General features: G+C 37.5%; 3 protein-coding genes across 3 annotated transcripts; all 3 read right to left on the bottom strand.

The window, feature by feature from the left end:
- Positions 1–82: 82 nt before the first annotated feature.
- LOC133984138 (serum paraoxonase/arylesterase 2-like) lies at positions 83–3,960 on the bottom strand. The gene is made up of 9 exons (XM_062423420.1): positions 3,873–3,960; positions 3,557–3,624; positions 3,280–3,335; positions 2,873–3,038; positions 1,422–1,545; positions 1,138–1,338; positions 948–1,029; positions 432–560; positions 83–344 (listed from the first exon to the last, which is right to left on the bottom strand). Exons 1-9 carry the CDS (start codon positions 3,953–3,955, stop codon positions 183–185), a joined length of 1,071 nt encoding a protein of 356 aa, XP_062279404.1. The 5' UTR covers positions 3,956–3,960; the 3' UTR covers positions 83–182.
- A 935-nt stretch (positions 3,961–4,895) lies between these two features.
- On the bottom strand, positions 4,896–7,970 carry LOC133984136 (serum paraoxonase/arylesterase 2-like). The gene is made up of 9 exons (XM_062423417.1): positions 7,811–7,970; positions 7,605–7,675; positions 7,460–7,515; positions 6,789–6,951; positions 6,120–6,246; positions 5,699–5,902; positions 5,529–5,610; positions 5,203–5,331; positions 4,896–5,119 (listed from the first exon to the last, which is right to left on the bottom strand). Exons 1-9 carry the CDS (start codon positions 7,885–7,887, stop codon positions 4,958–4,960), a joined length of 1,071 nt encoding a protein of 356 aa, XP_062279401.1. The 5' UTR covers positions 7,888–7,970; the 3' UTR covers positions 4,896–4,957.
- A 971-nt stretch (positions 7,971–8,941) lies between these two features.
- Positions 8,942–14,940, bottom strand: LOC133984135 (casein kinase II subunit alpha-like). Its single transcript, XM_062423416.1, has 15 exons — positions 14,883–14,940; positions 14,057–14,148; positions 13,722–13,798; positions 13,423–13,551; positions 13,206–13,317; positions 12,999–13,100; positions 12,862–12,912; positions 12,710–12,769; positions 12,497–12,580; positions 12,275–12,385; positions 12,039–12,140; positions 11,329–11,429; positions 10,322–10,470; positions 10,128–10,217; positions 8,942–9,963 (listed from the first exon to the last, which is right to left on the bottom strand). The coding sequence occupies exons 4-15, from the start codon at positions 13,521–13,523 to the stop codon at positions 9,848–9,850; spliced, it is 1,179 nt and encodes a 392-aa protein (XP_062279400.1). The 5' UTR covers positions 13,524–13,551; positions 13,722–13,798; positions 14,057–14,148; positions 14,883–14,940; the 3' UTR covers positions 8,942–9,847.
- Positions 14,941–16,927: the final 1,987 nt, after the last annotated feature.

Here is a 16,927-nt window from a genome sequence, read left to right as displayed (position 1 = left end):
ATGGTTTCCTGACTTAAAATGACATTACTTTATATTTAACTGCTTTAAGTGAGCAGGTGTATAGATCAAGTAACATTTCTCCTTTTACAAACGGTAGATCAGGATTTTGTTTATTTTTTATTTTTTACAGCATTTTTAAAAAATTGTACAACAGTAGTGATCATTGATACAGAATACAAAGATTATTTCAAGTAACATAAAAGGGCTTTGTGAAAAACAGTGCCAATAAGCAACTTCTTCTCATAGGAAGCTGCTACTGAGGAGGCCATGATCACATGGCCATTATCCGCATACACTTGGCTCACCACTGGTTGCTGTGAGTTAATGTTCTTGATCCGGATGACCTGGAGGACACATGGGGAAAAAAAGATCAGGTAGATTCAAACAATAATTTAGACATGTAATTTAATTATTTAAAAAAAAATACCAACCTCTGAGCCAGGTGGATCTTCAGGGTCAAACTTTGACAACTTCATGCCATTTGGATGACAACCCAGCCATATGTCACCTGATCTGTGGTCCACCTCGATGTTATCACACAGTGACCCAACAGCTACAGACTGGTTGGAAACATTATATAAATGAGGGCTGATAATTTTATGGTGTCCTTTAGATACAATTCTGATACAAACTGAGAGGGAACATGTCAAAGCATTCCTTTAAGGTAAGATATAGTTGTGGAAAAGCACAGCATTGGTGATGTCAATTTTTTTTTGACATTTTGGGAAAAATGGTCATTTGCTTTTTTTACACATGAGAAGACTGACACCACCATAAAGATTAGCCTATCGTCACCTTTAAAGCAAACTAACATTTTTTAAAATCTCATTTATGTAAAAAGGGTTTGCTGCAAGAAAGCAAATTAGTAGAGTATTTCCCAAAATCTCAAACTATTCCTTTAATTTCCTATATTTACTGAGGGAAGAAATAAGAAAACCATGTATTACCTTAAGATACACTAATTGTTCCCCTTCTTGTCTCTCAAAAACATCAATCTCGTGGTCTATGATATCTGAAACATAAATATACCTGAAAAAAGCAGTTTTATTACTTTAGCATGACATTATCTTAGTGCTTTGGAAATTTAAAAAAAAATATGTTTGTGCACATCATCAGTGACTGTTGACGTGAGCTAACCGTTTGTCAGGTGATATGTTGATGCCATTTGAGGACAGAAAGCCATCGGCTGCCACCCTCACTTCCTCTGGACTGTAGTACACCACATCACACCAGGCAAGACCCAGCATGATAGTCAGATAGCTAAGTACATCACTGGTAAAAAAGTGATCATTTGTGGCGTAGAAGCTCTCTGCTCCGACCGCAACAATGTCATTCACACTGAAAGAGATGATATATCAGTGAGATCATCAAGTGAAAAAATGGTAACACTGTGTAGGGTTTATTGTATAGTTAGTACATACCTGTGGAGTAGGGGGTGGGCGATAGTTTTTAGATGTACAAGCGTGTCATCCTCCACAAAACGAAAGATCTCTACTTGGCTTTTGTGCTGAGGGTGGTTGACAGTGAAGAGGTACACAGAGTCATCTGCAAAGGAATGACATTGTGTTGTTGTCATTATTCTCCTCTTTTATCTTAAAAATATTAAAATCACGCACATTTCTCATCAGACCTCATAATGTGGTTTAAAATTGTCTGTGTTTGACCCTTATTTTGGTGTTACAGTCACACCATTGTAATTGTTATGTTTTACTCAAAAACATATGTTTTTCATGTTTTTAGTGTTAATATTTATCACTTCATTCTTCATTATTCATCACAGTTGCTTGTTGTTGCATGTATTTACTCTGTGTCTCCATATAAATCAATTTGTAACTTTGATAAGAAAATGCAAAGAAGCCATGAGGAAAATTGTTTTTCCAGCAGTCCACTTCTAAAATGCAAATCTCTCAAGCAGCAAAGTACAATCTGTAAACACTAAAGCCATATTCCGTTTTTTCCGGGCAATAAATGAGACAAGCAAGCACACACACACACACACACAATTTAAATTTGTAAAAATACAGGAGTCCACCTATATTCGGTAAGTAATTTCATTAAATGAAAAACACGTTTTTCACACAAATGAAGGTCTCCTCTATTTGTTTATTTCATTCTTTTTCAGGATTTGTTTTACATACACAGGCTGGGTTTCCTCACTACAAATAATTTGGAAACTAGTAAACACAGAAGGTTTGCTTTGTATCCATAGAATACTTTGTATCCGTAGAATACTTTGTATCCGTAAGGCTTTGTTACAGTTGGTCATTAATACCACAGAATACTTTGCCAGATGCTTCCTAGTAAATAAATGCGGTCCTCTGATCTAATGAATGAACAAGTTTATTCTTGATTATGTGCAGTTCATTTGATATGCATTTGATAAGCACTCAACACAGCAGTGCATTGAACTTTATTTACCTTATGTCATTTTGTTCCTGTATTTTTCATAGTTTCATGCAAAACATGTTAGGCAGGTATTCACACATATTTAACTGTGTTTCCAGTATTAAATTCAAATATACAAAGATAAATATACACTAAGAACTAATAATGGACAAATATAAAATCCATTAATCTCTCTATTTGAGAGAGCAGGTGAAAGTCATCTTGTGTCCTCATAAATGACTTGTCTAACAGCTGAATCGAGGACTAAAATTTTCTAATGATTTAATTTCTCTGTGTGAGGCTTAAAGTAATGTTGGTCTACATCAGGATCAGGTGCAGAGTATGGTTTTCAAATTATTCGTATAGCTTTATTAAATTAAGTGATCATTTCATGCACAGATGCATTATTTTCCCTGGATTTAACATGTTGCATCTATCAGACAAGACAATGTGTTGCAAAAAAAAAGGTAATGGATTTGTACTTCACCTGTTTCATCAGTATACACACTAATTCCATGTGGGTTGAAAGAACTGAGGTCAAGGTCTCCTGTAATTTGCAGCTCCACTGGAGTTGGTGTTGGGTGTAGCAAGTCCATAACGTAAAGCTTCCCTGGTTCATCAGAGAATGAAGGCATTCCAGGATACTTTAACCCCTGAGTGGAAAACATTGCATGTACGAATGATGTTTGTACTGATTTTGTTTGAACCACTTGGATCATAATTAGATCAAACAGTTTGGAGTCACAATAAATGTAAAGCTGTTAATCCATTCTTGTGCAAATTGCACGTAATTAAGGTTCATGCAACTTTGCAAAAGTCTTACAGCTTCATAGATGACTTGTAATTATAACAACAACAACAACAACAACAACAACAACAACAAAAATGACATACTGTGCTTAGAAAGGCCAGCCCATCTTTAAGTACTGTGATATCCTCAGCACCATATTCTGTAAAAAACAAAATCTCATTTATTTTTTCAGTGATAACTTCACCACCCACTTGACACTTGACCTACTCAGTTGACTGGACTTTAAACTCATTCATGACAACATTTCATTGTTTATTGTTTAATAACCAATGACACGTTTAGTTCAAAGACAATGTACATTCCCAATTTAAGAAACTGCTAAAGATGACCAGAACATACTGTAAATGCAGGAATACCTACCAATGTTATCCAAATAATGGCAGTTGAGGTGTTTCAAAGGCACTTCTCTGGAAGCAAGGGTCACTTCCCTGCAGACAACATTAAATATGTGTATAATAATTATAACAGTAATAATAATGAAAACCAGAACCTACAAGTCTACCATAATGTGTGAGTGTGATTGATAGAGCTTGGCAGTTGATAAACAGTACTTGTAAATTCTGCCTCTCCTGCAAGCCCATACATGATCCCACTATTCACTGTTAGGTAGCAGCACTATACATATATAATTACTGTATAATCTGTAATTAACTTGCAAAAATAATTTAGTACTTACTTTAACTTAAGAAATCTGTGTCCAATGAAAATTGCAAAAGCAGCGACAACAGTGGCAAGCAGTGCTTTCTTCATGGCAGCCATCTTTGTAAATCAAAGGTTACACAGGAACACTTTGAGTGCATTTACACCACTGCACAAAAGAGGGAGCTACAGCATGTATGCAAAAAGTGTTTTTACGTCATCTACCCTATGATTAGATTATGAACACTGTAAATAGAAGGGGAATTCCAAACTGGCGTCCTACTTATTCCAGTGAAAACATCTCACCTAGTGACATATATGGACTGTTTTCATCAGTATTTACAACTCTTATTTAATACTCTTGATCACTTTCAGTGTCTCAGCACTGCTTCAATATGGCCCCAAAATAATGCAAAATCAGGCTGTCACATGTATTTTCTCGTGGCCGGGAAAACAAAATATGACTTGTGTGACTTGAGTTATGCAAATCTGCCACATCAACAAGTAGTGACATTCTATTCACTGCTGTTTTTCCAAGTATCCTCACTGTGCATATTGATATCAGGTCACTGTGCTCTCTGTCCTCTTGCTCATCTGACAAGTATAAAAACCTCTATAAAACTTCTGTAGCACATCTGATCCAAAGAAGCCAAGTGTCCACACCAAAAGTATTATGACTCTTTATGGCTTTATTTACATTTTACATTTAGTTACATCCATTTAATATGAAAGATTTCACATTTTCAAGCAACCATGATGCAAGACAATTACATGAAATTTGTCTGAAAAATATTACTTTTATCATAGTTTTTCAAGTATTTGGGCAGTTCAGTAACTTCAGTGTCTAAAAAACATTTTCAAATATAATGTAGTTACAGTGTTCACTACTATAAAATCAGGTAAACACATTTATCTATCTTCCTCCAGCTCCTCTGGGGGATTCTGTTTAGTACAAAAGGATCAAACATTTTCCCAGCAGTAGTTGTAGTGCTGTTGTATCCATGTATATAATCATTCAAGTCCTTTGCAAAGAAGCATATTGTGTTTTCCTTTTCTTGAACTTAACTTGATTAAATTTAGATTATTCTGCTTTCTAAGAATCATACATTAAAGAGTCACAGCCTACTTCAAATCACAGCATAACGCTTTATGAAACACTGTGCCAATGAGCACCTTTCCCCCATAGGGAGCTGCTACAGAGGAGGCCATGATCACATGACCATCGTCAGCATACACCTGAGTCACCACCGGCTTCTCTGAATGAATGTTCTGGATTTGGATGACCTGAAGGAAACATAAGAATGCGAAATTAAGACATATAACTAAATGAGTAAATGTAAAAGATGGATCCCCCGTTTGGTACAAACCTCTGATCCAGGTGGATCCTGGGGGTCAAACATGAAAGCTTTCCATCCATTAGGATGACAGCCTAACCACAGGTCACCAGTTTCAGGGTCAACTTCAACGTTGTCACAGAGTGAACCCACAGCGACGGACTGGTGAAGTGTTAGCAGACAAGGTTATATTATGCATTGATCATTGTTTCCTGATTACAATTCTACTCTGATCTGATGCATTCATTTCCTGGATTTGGTCAAATAATTCCACTAGTGTATGTTAGCTTTGCAGGGCTTTTCTCATACAACAGCATTTATCTCTTTAGTGCACTTGCATATTACTGAAAGTTATTTACCTTCACAGAGGCCAATGCATTGTCGTCTTTCCGCTCCAACACATGCACATTGTGATCAAATAGATCTACCACATATATGTGCCTATAAATGAGAAAGAACATTAAAATGACCAAATCAAGACATTCAGAGCATGAATTAACACATGCATGGCACCAATGATGCTTCCTACCTTTTGTCTGGTGAGATATTGATGCCATTCGTAAAGTAATATCCCGCAGAGACCACTTTTACTTCCTCAGGACTGTAGTACACAACATTACCCCAAGGCTGAGCCAGAAAAGGCTCGACCAAACCTTTAAGGATTTCACTGGAAAAATAGTGATCATTGGTGGCATAGAAGCTATCCACTCCTACAGCGACAATGTCGTTAACACTAAAAAGAAAAGAAAAATCTGAATTACAAAATTATATACATAACCATATATTTATATGATGATACATAACTATATATTTATATGATGAATTACAATAAACATGCAGTTTATGTAAAACTATATTAACACATGATATTGTTTTACAATACTATGTTTCCCAATTCAGTAAATCTCAAGCTATGATGGCTACAATTTAAACTTGTAACCATACTGTACCTGTAGAGAAGTTCATGTTTTATGGTTTTCAGATGCACCAGCGATAATTCTTCTTCAACAAATTTAAATAACTCTACTTGGCTTTTGTGTTGAGGATGATTCACGACAAACAGGTATATTGTATCATCTGAAAAATAAAAATAAACAAAAAAAAGCATTTTTGGAAAACTGCCACCTACACTGAAAACGGTGTGTATGTGTGTTTGATTGTTTTAAAACAGAAGGTCATGCATGACTTCAAATTATATAAAAAAAGGGTATTTTTTAAAGATAGTACCAGTAGGCACAGACTCTAAAATAAGAATAAATACTTTAAGGTTGTTTTTGAAGGTCTGCAAGCACACAAACCTCACTATAAGCGGGTTTCAATAGTTATACTGTCAAGTCAACTGAGGTTGCTGGCAGAAGCTGTGACTGACTTATGTTACCAGATGTACATCTTTAGAATCTTAAAATTAAATTAAGTTTAATTAAATTAAAGAATACGGTCTAGACCTGCTCTATGTGAAACGTGCCTTGGAAAACTTTTGTTGTGATTTGGCACAATATAAATAAAACTGAATTTGAATTGAAATTGAATGCCATTAAATTTGAGTCAAAATACGAAACAACTGCAGAGCATTTGGATTAAGACTTTTGGACTTATGGCATACGTTATGTTGCTCTTACCACTTGGATCAGTGTATACACTGATGCCATGAGGATTGAATGAGTCCAGATCAAAGTTTCTCGGCATGCGCAGCTCCACTGGTTTAATCCGAGGATCTTGCAGATCAAGGAGGAGGATCTTTCCTGTAACATCATGAGCAGGCATTCCGGGGTACTTCAAACCCTGGGAATATTAGAAATATACAGAAAAACATAAATTATGATTTTATACTACTAGCAGTTATAAAATTAGAAGTGATCAGGGACAGAGACCAGGCTTTAGCCTAGATTCAGTGGCATATAACCCTTACTTTTTTTTTTTACATACATTTTTACGTTTACATTAGGTGTTTTTCTCTCCCCAGTTGCCAAATTAACTTATTTTGTTGGTGAAATTCAGGTCAAATACACTTCAAGAGAAAATCAGGATATTCAGTTTGTTGCAATGTGCAACCTCACTGCTAGATGCCATTAAATCTTACACACTGGTCCTTTAATGGTTCTGACCATTAACTGTATGGTCCGAACCAACATTAAAAGTTTCATATAATAAATATGTAATTTAGGTGAGCAGGTGGAAGAGTTTGGCTGTAAGGGTGGCTTGCTGACCATTTTATCAACTTAGAGAAGCCCCATTGTTATTTTCTAAGTTTGCTCCTCCTGGAGGCAAACATCTGTCTGATCATACTTACAGCGCTGATGAATGCAAGCCCGTTTGCAAGGATCGTTATATCCTCTGACCCATAATCTGAAAGCACGACAGTTGCACTTCACTTTCTTGTTTCCAAATCGATATTATCTCACATTTTGGTTACATTTGGTCCTGGCGTTACTCACCAATATTTTTAAGTGCAACACAGTTAGGGAGGTGATTCTGGAACAGCTCTCTAGTGGCGAGGGTCCTTTTCCTGCAACGTTTTAAAGACAGGTTATGTTGGGGCGGGTGGCCACAACAAAACTTTACGAAAGAAAAACTCGAGTAGCCTAAACGCCACAACATAGCATTTTCGCTTCAATAATGATACCGTTGCTTTCTGGTTTACCTTAAGTTGACAAACCTCTCTCCGAGAAAGACAGATAAGGCAGCTATTACCACTGATATAAAAGCTAACTTTCCCATATTGAAAATCACGGCAGGCGAAGATCACAAAATACCGTGAAAAACCCAAGAGCTGCAGGGAAGGCGTGCCACAACAGGCGCGACGAAAGATGCCTTTCATGGCTTTCGGAAATGTGTAAACTGCACTGAATAATTTTACAGTTTTGAATGTTTGTGCATCGTTACCTTTCGATTTTAAATATCAAAGGACAAGCATGCATCTAACGGTTCACACATTGGTTAGTTTCCTTCTCTACAGCCCTGTCTAGTTTCTGTATCTACATTGATAAATAAATAAAAAAACAAACAGTTGAAAAAAATACACACAAAAAACAATTACAGCAGTTATTACTGTTGTCATGAATAAGCCCACTAACAACACTTAAATGTGATACTTGTTTGTTGGTTTTATATCCTGCATATGAGATGTGCCTGAATGCATCATGAACCCGAATGGTTTCAGGACACAGGAGCCAAGCTGCACCCGGGGTCAAATAGCACAAACAAGCTCTAAAAAAGCCACAGTTTCAATTGACTGCATTAAAGTTATGGATTTAGTCTGTTCTACTTTGTGAGTTGAACATTAGGTTAGCTTATTTATGACTGATGTGATCAGCACAGGTTTAGTCCTGGTGGGAGCAGAAGCAGGGTTGTCCTTATGAGTCCATGCTGTCAGTGTAAATTGACCTCAGCTGCAGAGATTTTCTGAGAATATTCTGAGTGTTTTATACACCGGGGTCCTTTTTGGATTTGCATCCATTTGCACACTTTAGCTGGAGCCTAAATAGTTTGTGGTGTAAACGCACCCCCACCCCCCATTTTGACCAGCACTGACTGGAAAAGGTGTGCTCTAAATGATAGTCACAACTCTCATACACACATCATCTTATAGTTTTCAGGCTCACTAGAAATGTAAACATGCACACCCGATGCCTCCATCATTCAAGACTGACTTTAATATGTAGAAAATGATTCAGGGTGTGTGCTTTACATCCACCTCCTCTCAAACACAAATGGCAAAAAAGTTAATTGCAGACACCGTTCAAGTTAAGCCAAATAGCGGCTATTTATATGTGCGGGGGTCCACTTTGTTTGCTTAAATCATTTGGCGCAAAAATGAATTCATCACTTATTATAAACTGTCTTGGGAGATGCACTGGCTGCACGGTTCTGCTTTAAGTCCACCCATTAAGAACCAACCAGTCCACAGATGGTATACTCAATAACGTGTAGTGCCTGCAAAGCCCTGTTTAAATTGTTTATTTTTGAAGTTGTTTTTTTGTAGGTGATGACTCCTCCCAACATAAAACAAAAAGTTACAAAATTGTCTATGTAATCAAAATCATGTGTAAGAGACTTCATAAAAAACATACATGAACACATACATACACATACAGAAGTGAAAGTAACATAAAATTGGCAAACTATTGACCCTGTGATATTCAGCATTGGGTGCATGCAACCTGACAGTAACTGTAGAATATCTACAAAAGTCCAATTAAAGAATGATAGCAACTAACAACTTCAAAACACCAACAACTCCTGCACATTACATCGTGTGCAACCATTGAGCACTGTTAGGTGGGGCACACCAGATTCCTGACTCTGTTTTGTGAAGTCGTGTAAAGGTTCACAGTGTAATACAGCAGGACCCCCATCAAACAGTTTCAAGCAAGACTGTATATTTGGAACATACAAAATAAATTTTATTATCCATTCTCTTCATGTCTACATCTTATTAGAATTTCTAGACAATGGCATTGTCAAATAACACACCCAAATTAATTCTAATAATCCTGACAGGTGCAACAATACATTTCTGTCAAGTCCAGGTGTCAAAATATAACTGAATGTGAAAAGCAATTGAAATCTTCTTCTTTGTTATTTTCAACATAAAAAGGGGAGCCATGGCCCTGGGCCGCAGTGAGAGCTAGGCAGGACATGGCCATGAGCACACATAAACACAGGTGAGGAAGTGGCTTCAGGGTTGGGCCCCGGTGGCTGCAGGGACTTGTGTGGCCAGAGTGTTGGGGGCAGAGATGACAGGTGATCCAGCAATGTTAGCCAGAGGCTGTGAGGAGGACATTGAGGTGATGCCTAGAGGAGATAGGACGTTGGTTAATCATTTGGGAATGGTTGTTTATTTACGCAATTTAGAAATAATTTGCAGCCCAAAAAAAAAAGAAGAGGGTCAAATTGTGAGAAAACCATATTTATATTTTGTGTAGTCAGAGCCTTTCACTCTGAGTAGTGTAACCTACCGGCCATCATACTTGAGGAGCTGACTGGTGTGGAGCTGGCAGCCATCCCTCCAGGAGTGGCCCCCCTTCCCTGATCTTTAACGATGGGATCTAAGAACAGAATGGATTTGGACGCATTATAAACCAGTCTGTTCACTCAGGCAATAAGTAAGAGATGTAGGCGGGTTAATAAAAAAGGGAAAGGGCAAACTTACAGAAGTAGGGATGATCCATGGCCTCTCTGGCTGTGAGGCGGGCTTGATGGTCATAGCGCAGCAGTTTGTCCAGGAAATCCAGGGCCTCTGTGCTGACCAGGTGCTGGTTCTCGCTGTGCACAAACCTCTCCCACCTTTTACGGGAGTGTCTGTAGAGCAAACCAAGAGTTAGGTGAATAACAAAAATATCAATATACTTCAGAGGTCAAACAGCTAGAACATTTTATGGCTTATGCATTCAGTGTCCGGCTGCATTGTATTCCTGCTCTGTCACACCTGCAGTGTTTTTATCTTTACACATCAGTCTATTTTGGCCAGAGGAGCTTGTATCTCTGAAGTGTGAAATTCACTGGCGATTGTATATAATGTCTATCTTTGTTGACAGTTGATTTTAATACATTTTTTATAATGCACTTGACTTTTTCTACACACACACACACACACACACACACACACAGCAATGCTGTTTTTTTTGTGGGAGTGAAGGGAGGGAAGGAGAGAGCCCATTCAGCCTTTGTAGTGTTCCCTCTTGCTCTCTGTGATCACAAATTCTGTGTTTTAATGAAGCCAAATTACAAAATAGTTGTTCTCCTTTACTTATTCTCCTGTCTCTGTTGTCAGGTAACTTAAATTGAATCGTGACTCAAACAAAGTCTATGCTGACCAAGTCTATGCTAAGCTGCAGATCATTTTACTATTACAACATCAGTCAAAATAAACAAAAATACAGGTTAATGACAGCAGCTGTGCTGTGAGATCGACTGTATTGACATTTAAAATGAGTGATAACAGAAAGGGTTGAAGGCAACAAAAATCTGTCATATTCAAGCACAGCAACAAAGCATCTGTGCCCACATCTAAACAAATGTGTATTTATGCTGTTAAAAATAAATGTGGCTGTTGAAACAGACGCTTTACTTCTAAAAATGTTTCAGCTGACACTGAAGCTGCAGCAGAGCTGTGACTGAGCCTGACCGCCGCCCAATGCAGTGTACACTCTGTGTTACCTTCCCAGGATGTCATTGAACCGTGGATCCAATTCAATGTTGTACTTGTCAATGTAGTCGTACAGGTCCTCTGTGCCGAGTACTTTTGCAATTCGCACAAGCTGCAAGTCAGAACAACAACAACAACAACAAAAAAATCAAGAATTAAAAGCGTATCATGTAAATTAAATCACATTGGTAATATCTTCTAGATTTTAAAGTGTATGGATCAGATTAGTTTTAGTCATTTAAAAAAACAACAGTCTTATGCATTAATAAATACAGTGAAATGTTTAAATAATCATTTGAAAAGTAAAATGTTAAAATCAACTTCTGCTAGTGTGTGTTCAACAGCAGTATAATACACTGCAGGCTTAAGGAGCTGCTCGCCCAAATAAGACACAGAAAACAACGGAAATGCTGTACGGTCAATGTTACAGTTATGATCAGGAAAACGCACAACCCAAATGACACCATCTGTGTGGGTGATAAAATCTTGCATGTCTTTTATCCACTGCCAAAATGTTAACAAGGAAGTCCCAGGTGTACCAGCAGAGTCGCTGTGTGGCAACTGTGCAGTGTGTGAAGAATGTGGTTTGACTCTGTGAAACTAGTAAAACTTTAAACTAATATAGGTTAGAAAACACTTATAAGTCCGACGCTGCTCTATTCAGGCCACAAGATTTGTGACCACTGGTACAAAACACATTAAAATGCCTGATTCTTCATACCTGATCATAGTTGTCATGACCGTGAAAGAAAGGTTCCTTTCTGAAGATCATGCTGGCCAACATGCAACCCAAACTCCACATGTCCAAGCTGTAGTCATACATCTACAAAAAAGTAGAAAGGGTAAAAGTGCAGTTAAACAAATAAAGTCTCTCTTCTTTAATACAAATCTTGATTGCACTGTGACCATCTTGTGTTAAATTGACACAGCTTGCAGAGATGAATATAAAGTCCTCACCTGGTAATCAACCAGCAGTTCAGGTCCTTTGAAGTACCTGGATGCCACTCTCACGTTGTATTCTTGGTTTGGGTGGTAGAATTCTGCCAAGCCCCAATCGATTAGGCGGAGCTGTAAGTTAAAAAAATAATTGGTACCTATTTTTAAAAACATATACTTAGCATGTGTCACAGAAGGAAAGTCAAAACAAAAAAGAAAATGGAAAAATAAGTGTGACATTACCTTTCTGTGTTCATGATCAATCATTACATTGTGTGGCTTGACGTCTCTGTGCATTATCCCCATACTGTGGCAGTAATCCAGAGCCTAAACAAAACACAATGTTAAGAGTATACTTTGAATGTTCAACTATAGCCAACAATGTTTCTGGCAAATATTTAAGCAGACTGCAGACAATAAATGTTATGAACCAACACCAAAAGCTTTGTTTCTTACCTTTAAGATTTCATACATGTAGAACCGTATGTCGAAGTCAGATAGGGTTTGATACAATTGCTGTAAAAAACAAACAAACACATATATCATTAGATATACTTATCTTGGTATAATATATTATAAAAGAGATTCAAAAAAGCACAGATCCTTACCTTGAAGTCTGTGTTGTTCACATGTTCAAAAACCAGAGCAGGGGTTCGGGACTGGAAAAAGGGGGAAAAAAGCATGGAAAAGGTATAATTCTTGAATTGTTCCTTTGGTCATTTCAAAGAAAAGAAAATAAACATACCACAGGATCCTTGACGATATCTAACAGTGAGATGATATTTGGGCCACCCCTCAGATTCTCCAGGATCTTTATTTCTCTCTTGATTTTCTTTTTCTTCACCGGCTGTTTAAAAAGACATTCTTGTGAGGCACAGCAAAGTGACTAAAAATTATTATGACATTTCACAACTTATGAACTGTTTGCGTATTCAAGCAATTATCACCATACCTTCAGTATTTTGACGACCACCTTTTCATTGTTTGTGATGTTTATGGCTTCAAACACTTCACTATATTTGCCTCTCCCTAGTTTTCTGACAAGCTGATAGTCGTCCTGGTTCCTAAAACAACAAACAGCCACACTGAACAATACTGAGATGACCCACCCAACAAAGCCAAGCAATACAAATATAACTAAAGCTTCCCACAATTTCCCTTTGCCTTACCCCCATTCAACAACGTGGGACTCATAGTCCCAGTATTCTCGAGGTCTCTGTGTGTTTACATCGGGGTAAACTCGAGAGCGGCTTGGAACAGGGCCAGACATATTCTACACAGGATCTTCTCTAAATCTCCTACAACAAAAAAACAATAAAAAGAGGTGAAAAGACAAAATATAAACAAACCTCAATATTATGTCAGAAAAAAATTCACAATTGTCTAACTGACAAATATTAGTCACTCCTAATGTATTTTATGTACAAATTTACTTGATATAATTTACAATATTAAAACAATACAATACCTGGGAGGTTCCCTCCAGGATGATGATGACAGATGAGTTGGAACAAGAGCAGTTGAGATGCCTCTGTTGTAAGAAAGCTACATGGGCACACATTAAAAATACATAATTAAACCTCTCCTCATCCAACAATTTGTATTAGTTAAATATCACATGTAGAACTTCAAAGTTTTCTAGTACACTTTAAAATATTCTTTTCCTCCAAGGTACATCTAAAAAGGAGTTTTAAAGCAGAACATGTAAGACCACAACATACAACTTACTAATAAAAACCAACAAAAAAACAAATTAGTGGTGTGTAGTGTGTCTAAATATGGTGGCGAGTGAAATGGAGAAACCTGAATATTAAATGGGGGCATCCAACCAGTCTAATCAGGAGGTACAGGGTTCAATACAGTCATCACTGGGGGCTACACCAAGGCAGTATCTCCTGTTGAAAAAAACAAGCAGAAAGTAGGTTGATTAAAATCAATGCTGTCAATTAAAGCAAACTATGTGAGCTAACGCACGCCAGCCAATTATAGCTCGTAAGACTACATTCACGTTGATGTATTTAAGTGAACCGTCTCATGACGAATGGTCTCTGCAGTAAAAGAGACTCGTTCACTTACAACCAGTTTGCCCGCTTAATACTTTAATGAAAAGGTGAGTGAACGCACAAACCCTCAGTGGTCCAAGGCCTGCACAAGTGCAGGAGAGCTAACAGCTAGCTATCAGGCGCACCGGGCAGCTGCTTGGGCAGCTAGCTAGTTAGCATTAGCTCGTCAACAGCAGAGGTAAAAGCCGGTTGGAAAAGTCACAACTAACCCAGCTCGAGAACACAGTATGGGGCTGTGGGAGCCAGAAATGACCAGTCCGTCTCAATAGTCAAATAGTCTTTCTAGTGGCAGTTTTAAATGTACAACTATACGGCAAGCTTCGAAAAATATATTTCCTAAAGCTAAAAAAAGTGCTAAGCTAGCAGGCTAAGGGAGTGAATAGCCTGCTGGCTGGCGAGGCAACTGTCTGACAACGCCTTGAAAAAACATCCTACAAACACTGAGATCGAGCAGTAGGATGGCACCGCGGTTGCGTTACTTGTTCCCGGCTCTTCCTCGCATGTAAAACACTCAACGGTGGCTCCAAACCTACGACGATTCGTGGTAGAAAAAATAATACGATTACCTCTCAGCGTTGTTGGGACGTCAATATGGCGATGCTTGGGATCAAGAGCTTAGTGCGAACAGCCTCTCCCACAGAGGGCGCTCTTCTTTTTCTTTTGCATATGGGGGGTGAGAGAAAGAGAGAGAGGAGGAGGGGGGGGGGGGGGGGGGTGATTGAATGCAAACTTTTATCTGCATGCACTGTTATGTCTCATTTGTAATGTAATCTTATTTGTATGAACCCCAGACTGACTGTTCATAACCACAAGCACTGGAGATGCACAGTTGAAGACAACTTTCATATGTTAGTAGGCCTACAGCAGACTAATAAGAAAGTTTAACTTTTATTTTCTGTATCTGCTGAACGATATGGAGTTAAACAGCTACAGCTACACAAGATTGTTGTTCAAGTAGTTTAATAAACAAGTTCTCTAACACATTTTCATCACCTGATTACTGCATTCTTATGCTCTCTATTTCAGGATGTTTCTACCAGAAGACATTTCTATGAACAAATGTCCAGACTGTTTGAAAAAGGTCTTTGTTTAGTATAAATATAGGGCTCACTGGATAAATGGACAATGGTGAAACAGTAGCAGTAACAGAAAACAATGGTCTATGCAGCAACATTTAAAAGGCTATAGTCATAGAAACAGCCAGGGGCATTTTCCTGAAGTAATCAACTCCCTGTAATCAACACACAATAGGTAGAAAGGCTTATTCTTTTTGTGAGTTTGAATGTTAAGATTTGCTTTTAGGTTGAGTTGATAAAATGAATTGACCTTTGTAAACTAAGCAGCCTAATTGTTGTCCATCTGCCTGCTCACTCAAGGCACTCACCTATGAACCAACAAACAGTCTTTGACTACAACTAAATCTGATACATCATGTCAGAATATATCATTAAGTTGGGCAAGACCGTGAAAAAGCAGTCAACATAAAACCTCAGCTTCACTTCCGCTGCCATACAGTGGACACTGCTGGACACAAGGGTCAACAATGAAGCTGTAAGTTTTGATATTTTGTCCTTTGAAATATCGCTAATTAAAATGTATTTGATTAGTGCAAATGACAAATGACTTAAAGCTAATATAAAGATTTCTTAAAATCCATGAATTAATTGTTATTTTATTTGTTTCAGCTTCATTTGTTGTCTGATACTTTTTCCATTTGCTACTACAGCCCATATCAGAGGTAAACCAATCTGAAGAGAGAGAAAACACAAATGCTTTGAACTCATTTAACTTTTGTAATGTACTTTTACGATTTCTTGAATAGGGCAGCAGACATAACACTTCTTCTTTCTTTCCTTAAAGCCAGAAGAGAAAATGTGTTAAGCTTACTGAACGGTGAGATTATGACATTTTTATATTTTGGAAACAGTTTTTTTTACATGCTAAATAGTGCTAGCACTGCTGAGAAGATTGTTTTAAAATGTATTCCTGTGTGTGTGAATAATGACACACCACCTTTTCATTACATTACGTTATAGATACACTTGCCACAACTACTGAGAACACCATATCTGCAACTATCACAGGTCTGTTACTCAAAATGATACACGTTTTAAAACAGGAAGGTCAGTTACTTACTATTGTTAGCTACCATTTCATCAGATCCTCAAAGTTATTTATTTTCCCAAAAACATAACAACAACAAAAACAGAACCAATATATGTATGCTTTTTGTGTTGCTTTCATGGTGTACTCTAGTACGCACTTACAATCACCCCGGTGATTATCATCATGTATTTTCTGACGGTCACAGCAGATAGAAACCCTGCCAGAAAACCTGCAAAAGAGCAAGATTCTGAAGTTACTTTTTTCCTGTTTAAATAAAATAAGGTAGTTCAGTGGGTTCATATGGTATTCATAATCAATATTACACACAGCACACATCAAAATCAGAACAGCTGTACTTTCATTTGTGTGATTTCACAAATTTTTTCACAGATATGTCAGATTCTAAATCTGCAGAGATTTTTGACACCAATGGAGTTAGAGGTACGTAGATATATATGTCAAATACAGCTGTTATTAATCGTTATTTATTTATTTCATACAAATA

This window comes from Scomber scombrus, chromosome 7, assembly GCF_963691925.1.
Source record: "Scomber scombrus chromosome 7, fScoSco1.1, whole genome shotgun sequence".
Taxonomy (NCBI): domain Eukaryota; kingdom Metazoa; phylum Chordata; class Actinopteri; order Scombriformes; family Scombridae; genus Scomber; species Scomber scombrus.
This window is presented reverse-complemented; position numbering and strand designations above follow the sequence as displayed.

Excerpts from the sequence above, each read along its gene's own strand:
- LOC133984138 (XM_062423420.1), bottom strand. The coding sequence starts at position 3,955 with ATGGCTGCCATGAAGAAAGCACTGCTTGCCACTGTTGTCGCTGCTTTT. Across the intron at positions 3,625-3,872 it reads CACAGATTTCTTAAGTTAAA|GGAAGTGACCCTTGCTTCCA; the intron begins GTAAGTACTAAA and ends TGTTGTCTGCAG. Across the intron at positions 345-431 it reads AAGATCCACCTGGCTCAGAG|GTCATCCGGATCAAGAACAT; the intron begins GTTGGTATTTTT and ends TGTGTCCTCCAG.
- LOC133984136 (XM_062423417.1), bottom strand. The coding sequence starts at position 7,887 with ATGGGAAAGTTAGCTTTTATATCAGTGGTAATAGCTGCCTTATCTGTC. Across the intron at positions 7,676-7,810 it reads GAGAGGTTTGTCAACTTAAG|GAAAAGGACCCTCGCCACTA; the intron begins GTAAACCAGAAA and ends AAAACGTTGCAG. Across the intron at positions 5,332-5,528 it reads ATGCATTGGCCTCTGTGAAG|TCCGTCGCTGTGGGTTCACT; the intron begins GTAAATAACTTT and ends ACACTTCACCAG.
- LOC133984135 (XM_062423416.1), bottom strand. The coding sequence starts at position 13,523 with ATGTCTGGCCCTGTTCCAAGCCGCTCTCGAGTTTACCCCGATGTAAAC. Across the intron at positions 12,913-12,998 it reads ATATCGTCAAGGATCCTGTG|TCCCGAACCCCTGCTCTGGT; the intron begins GTATGTTTATTT and ends CCCTTTTTCCAG. Across the intron at positions 10,218-10,321 it reads CATGGATCATCCCTACTTCT|ATCCCATCGTTAAAGATCAG; the intron begins GTAAGTTTGCCC and ends TTCTGTTCTTAG.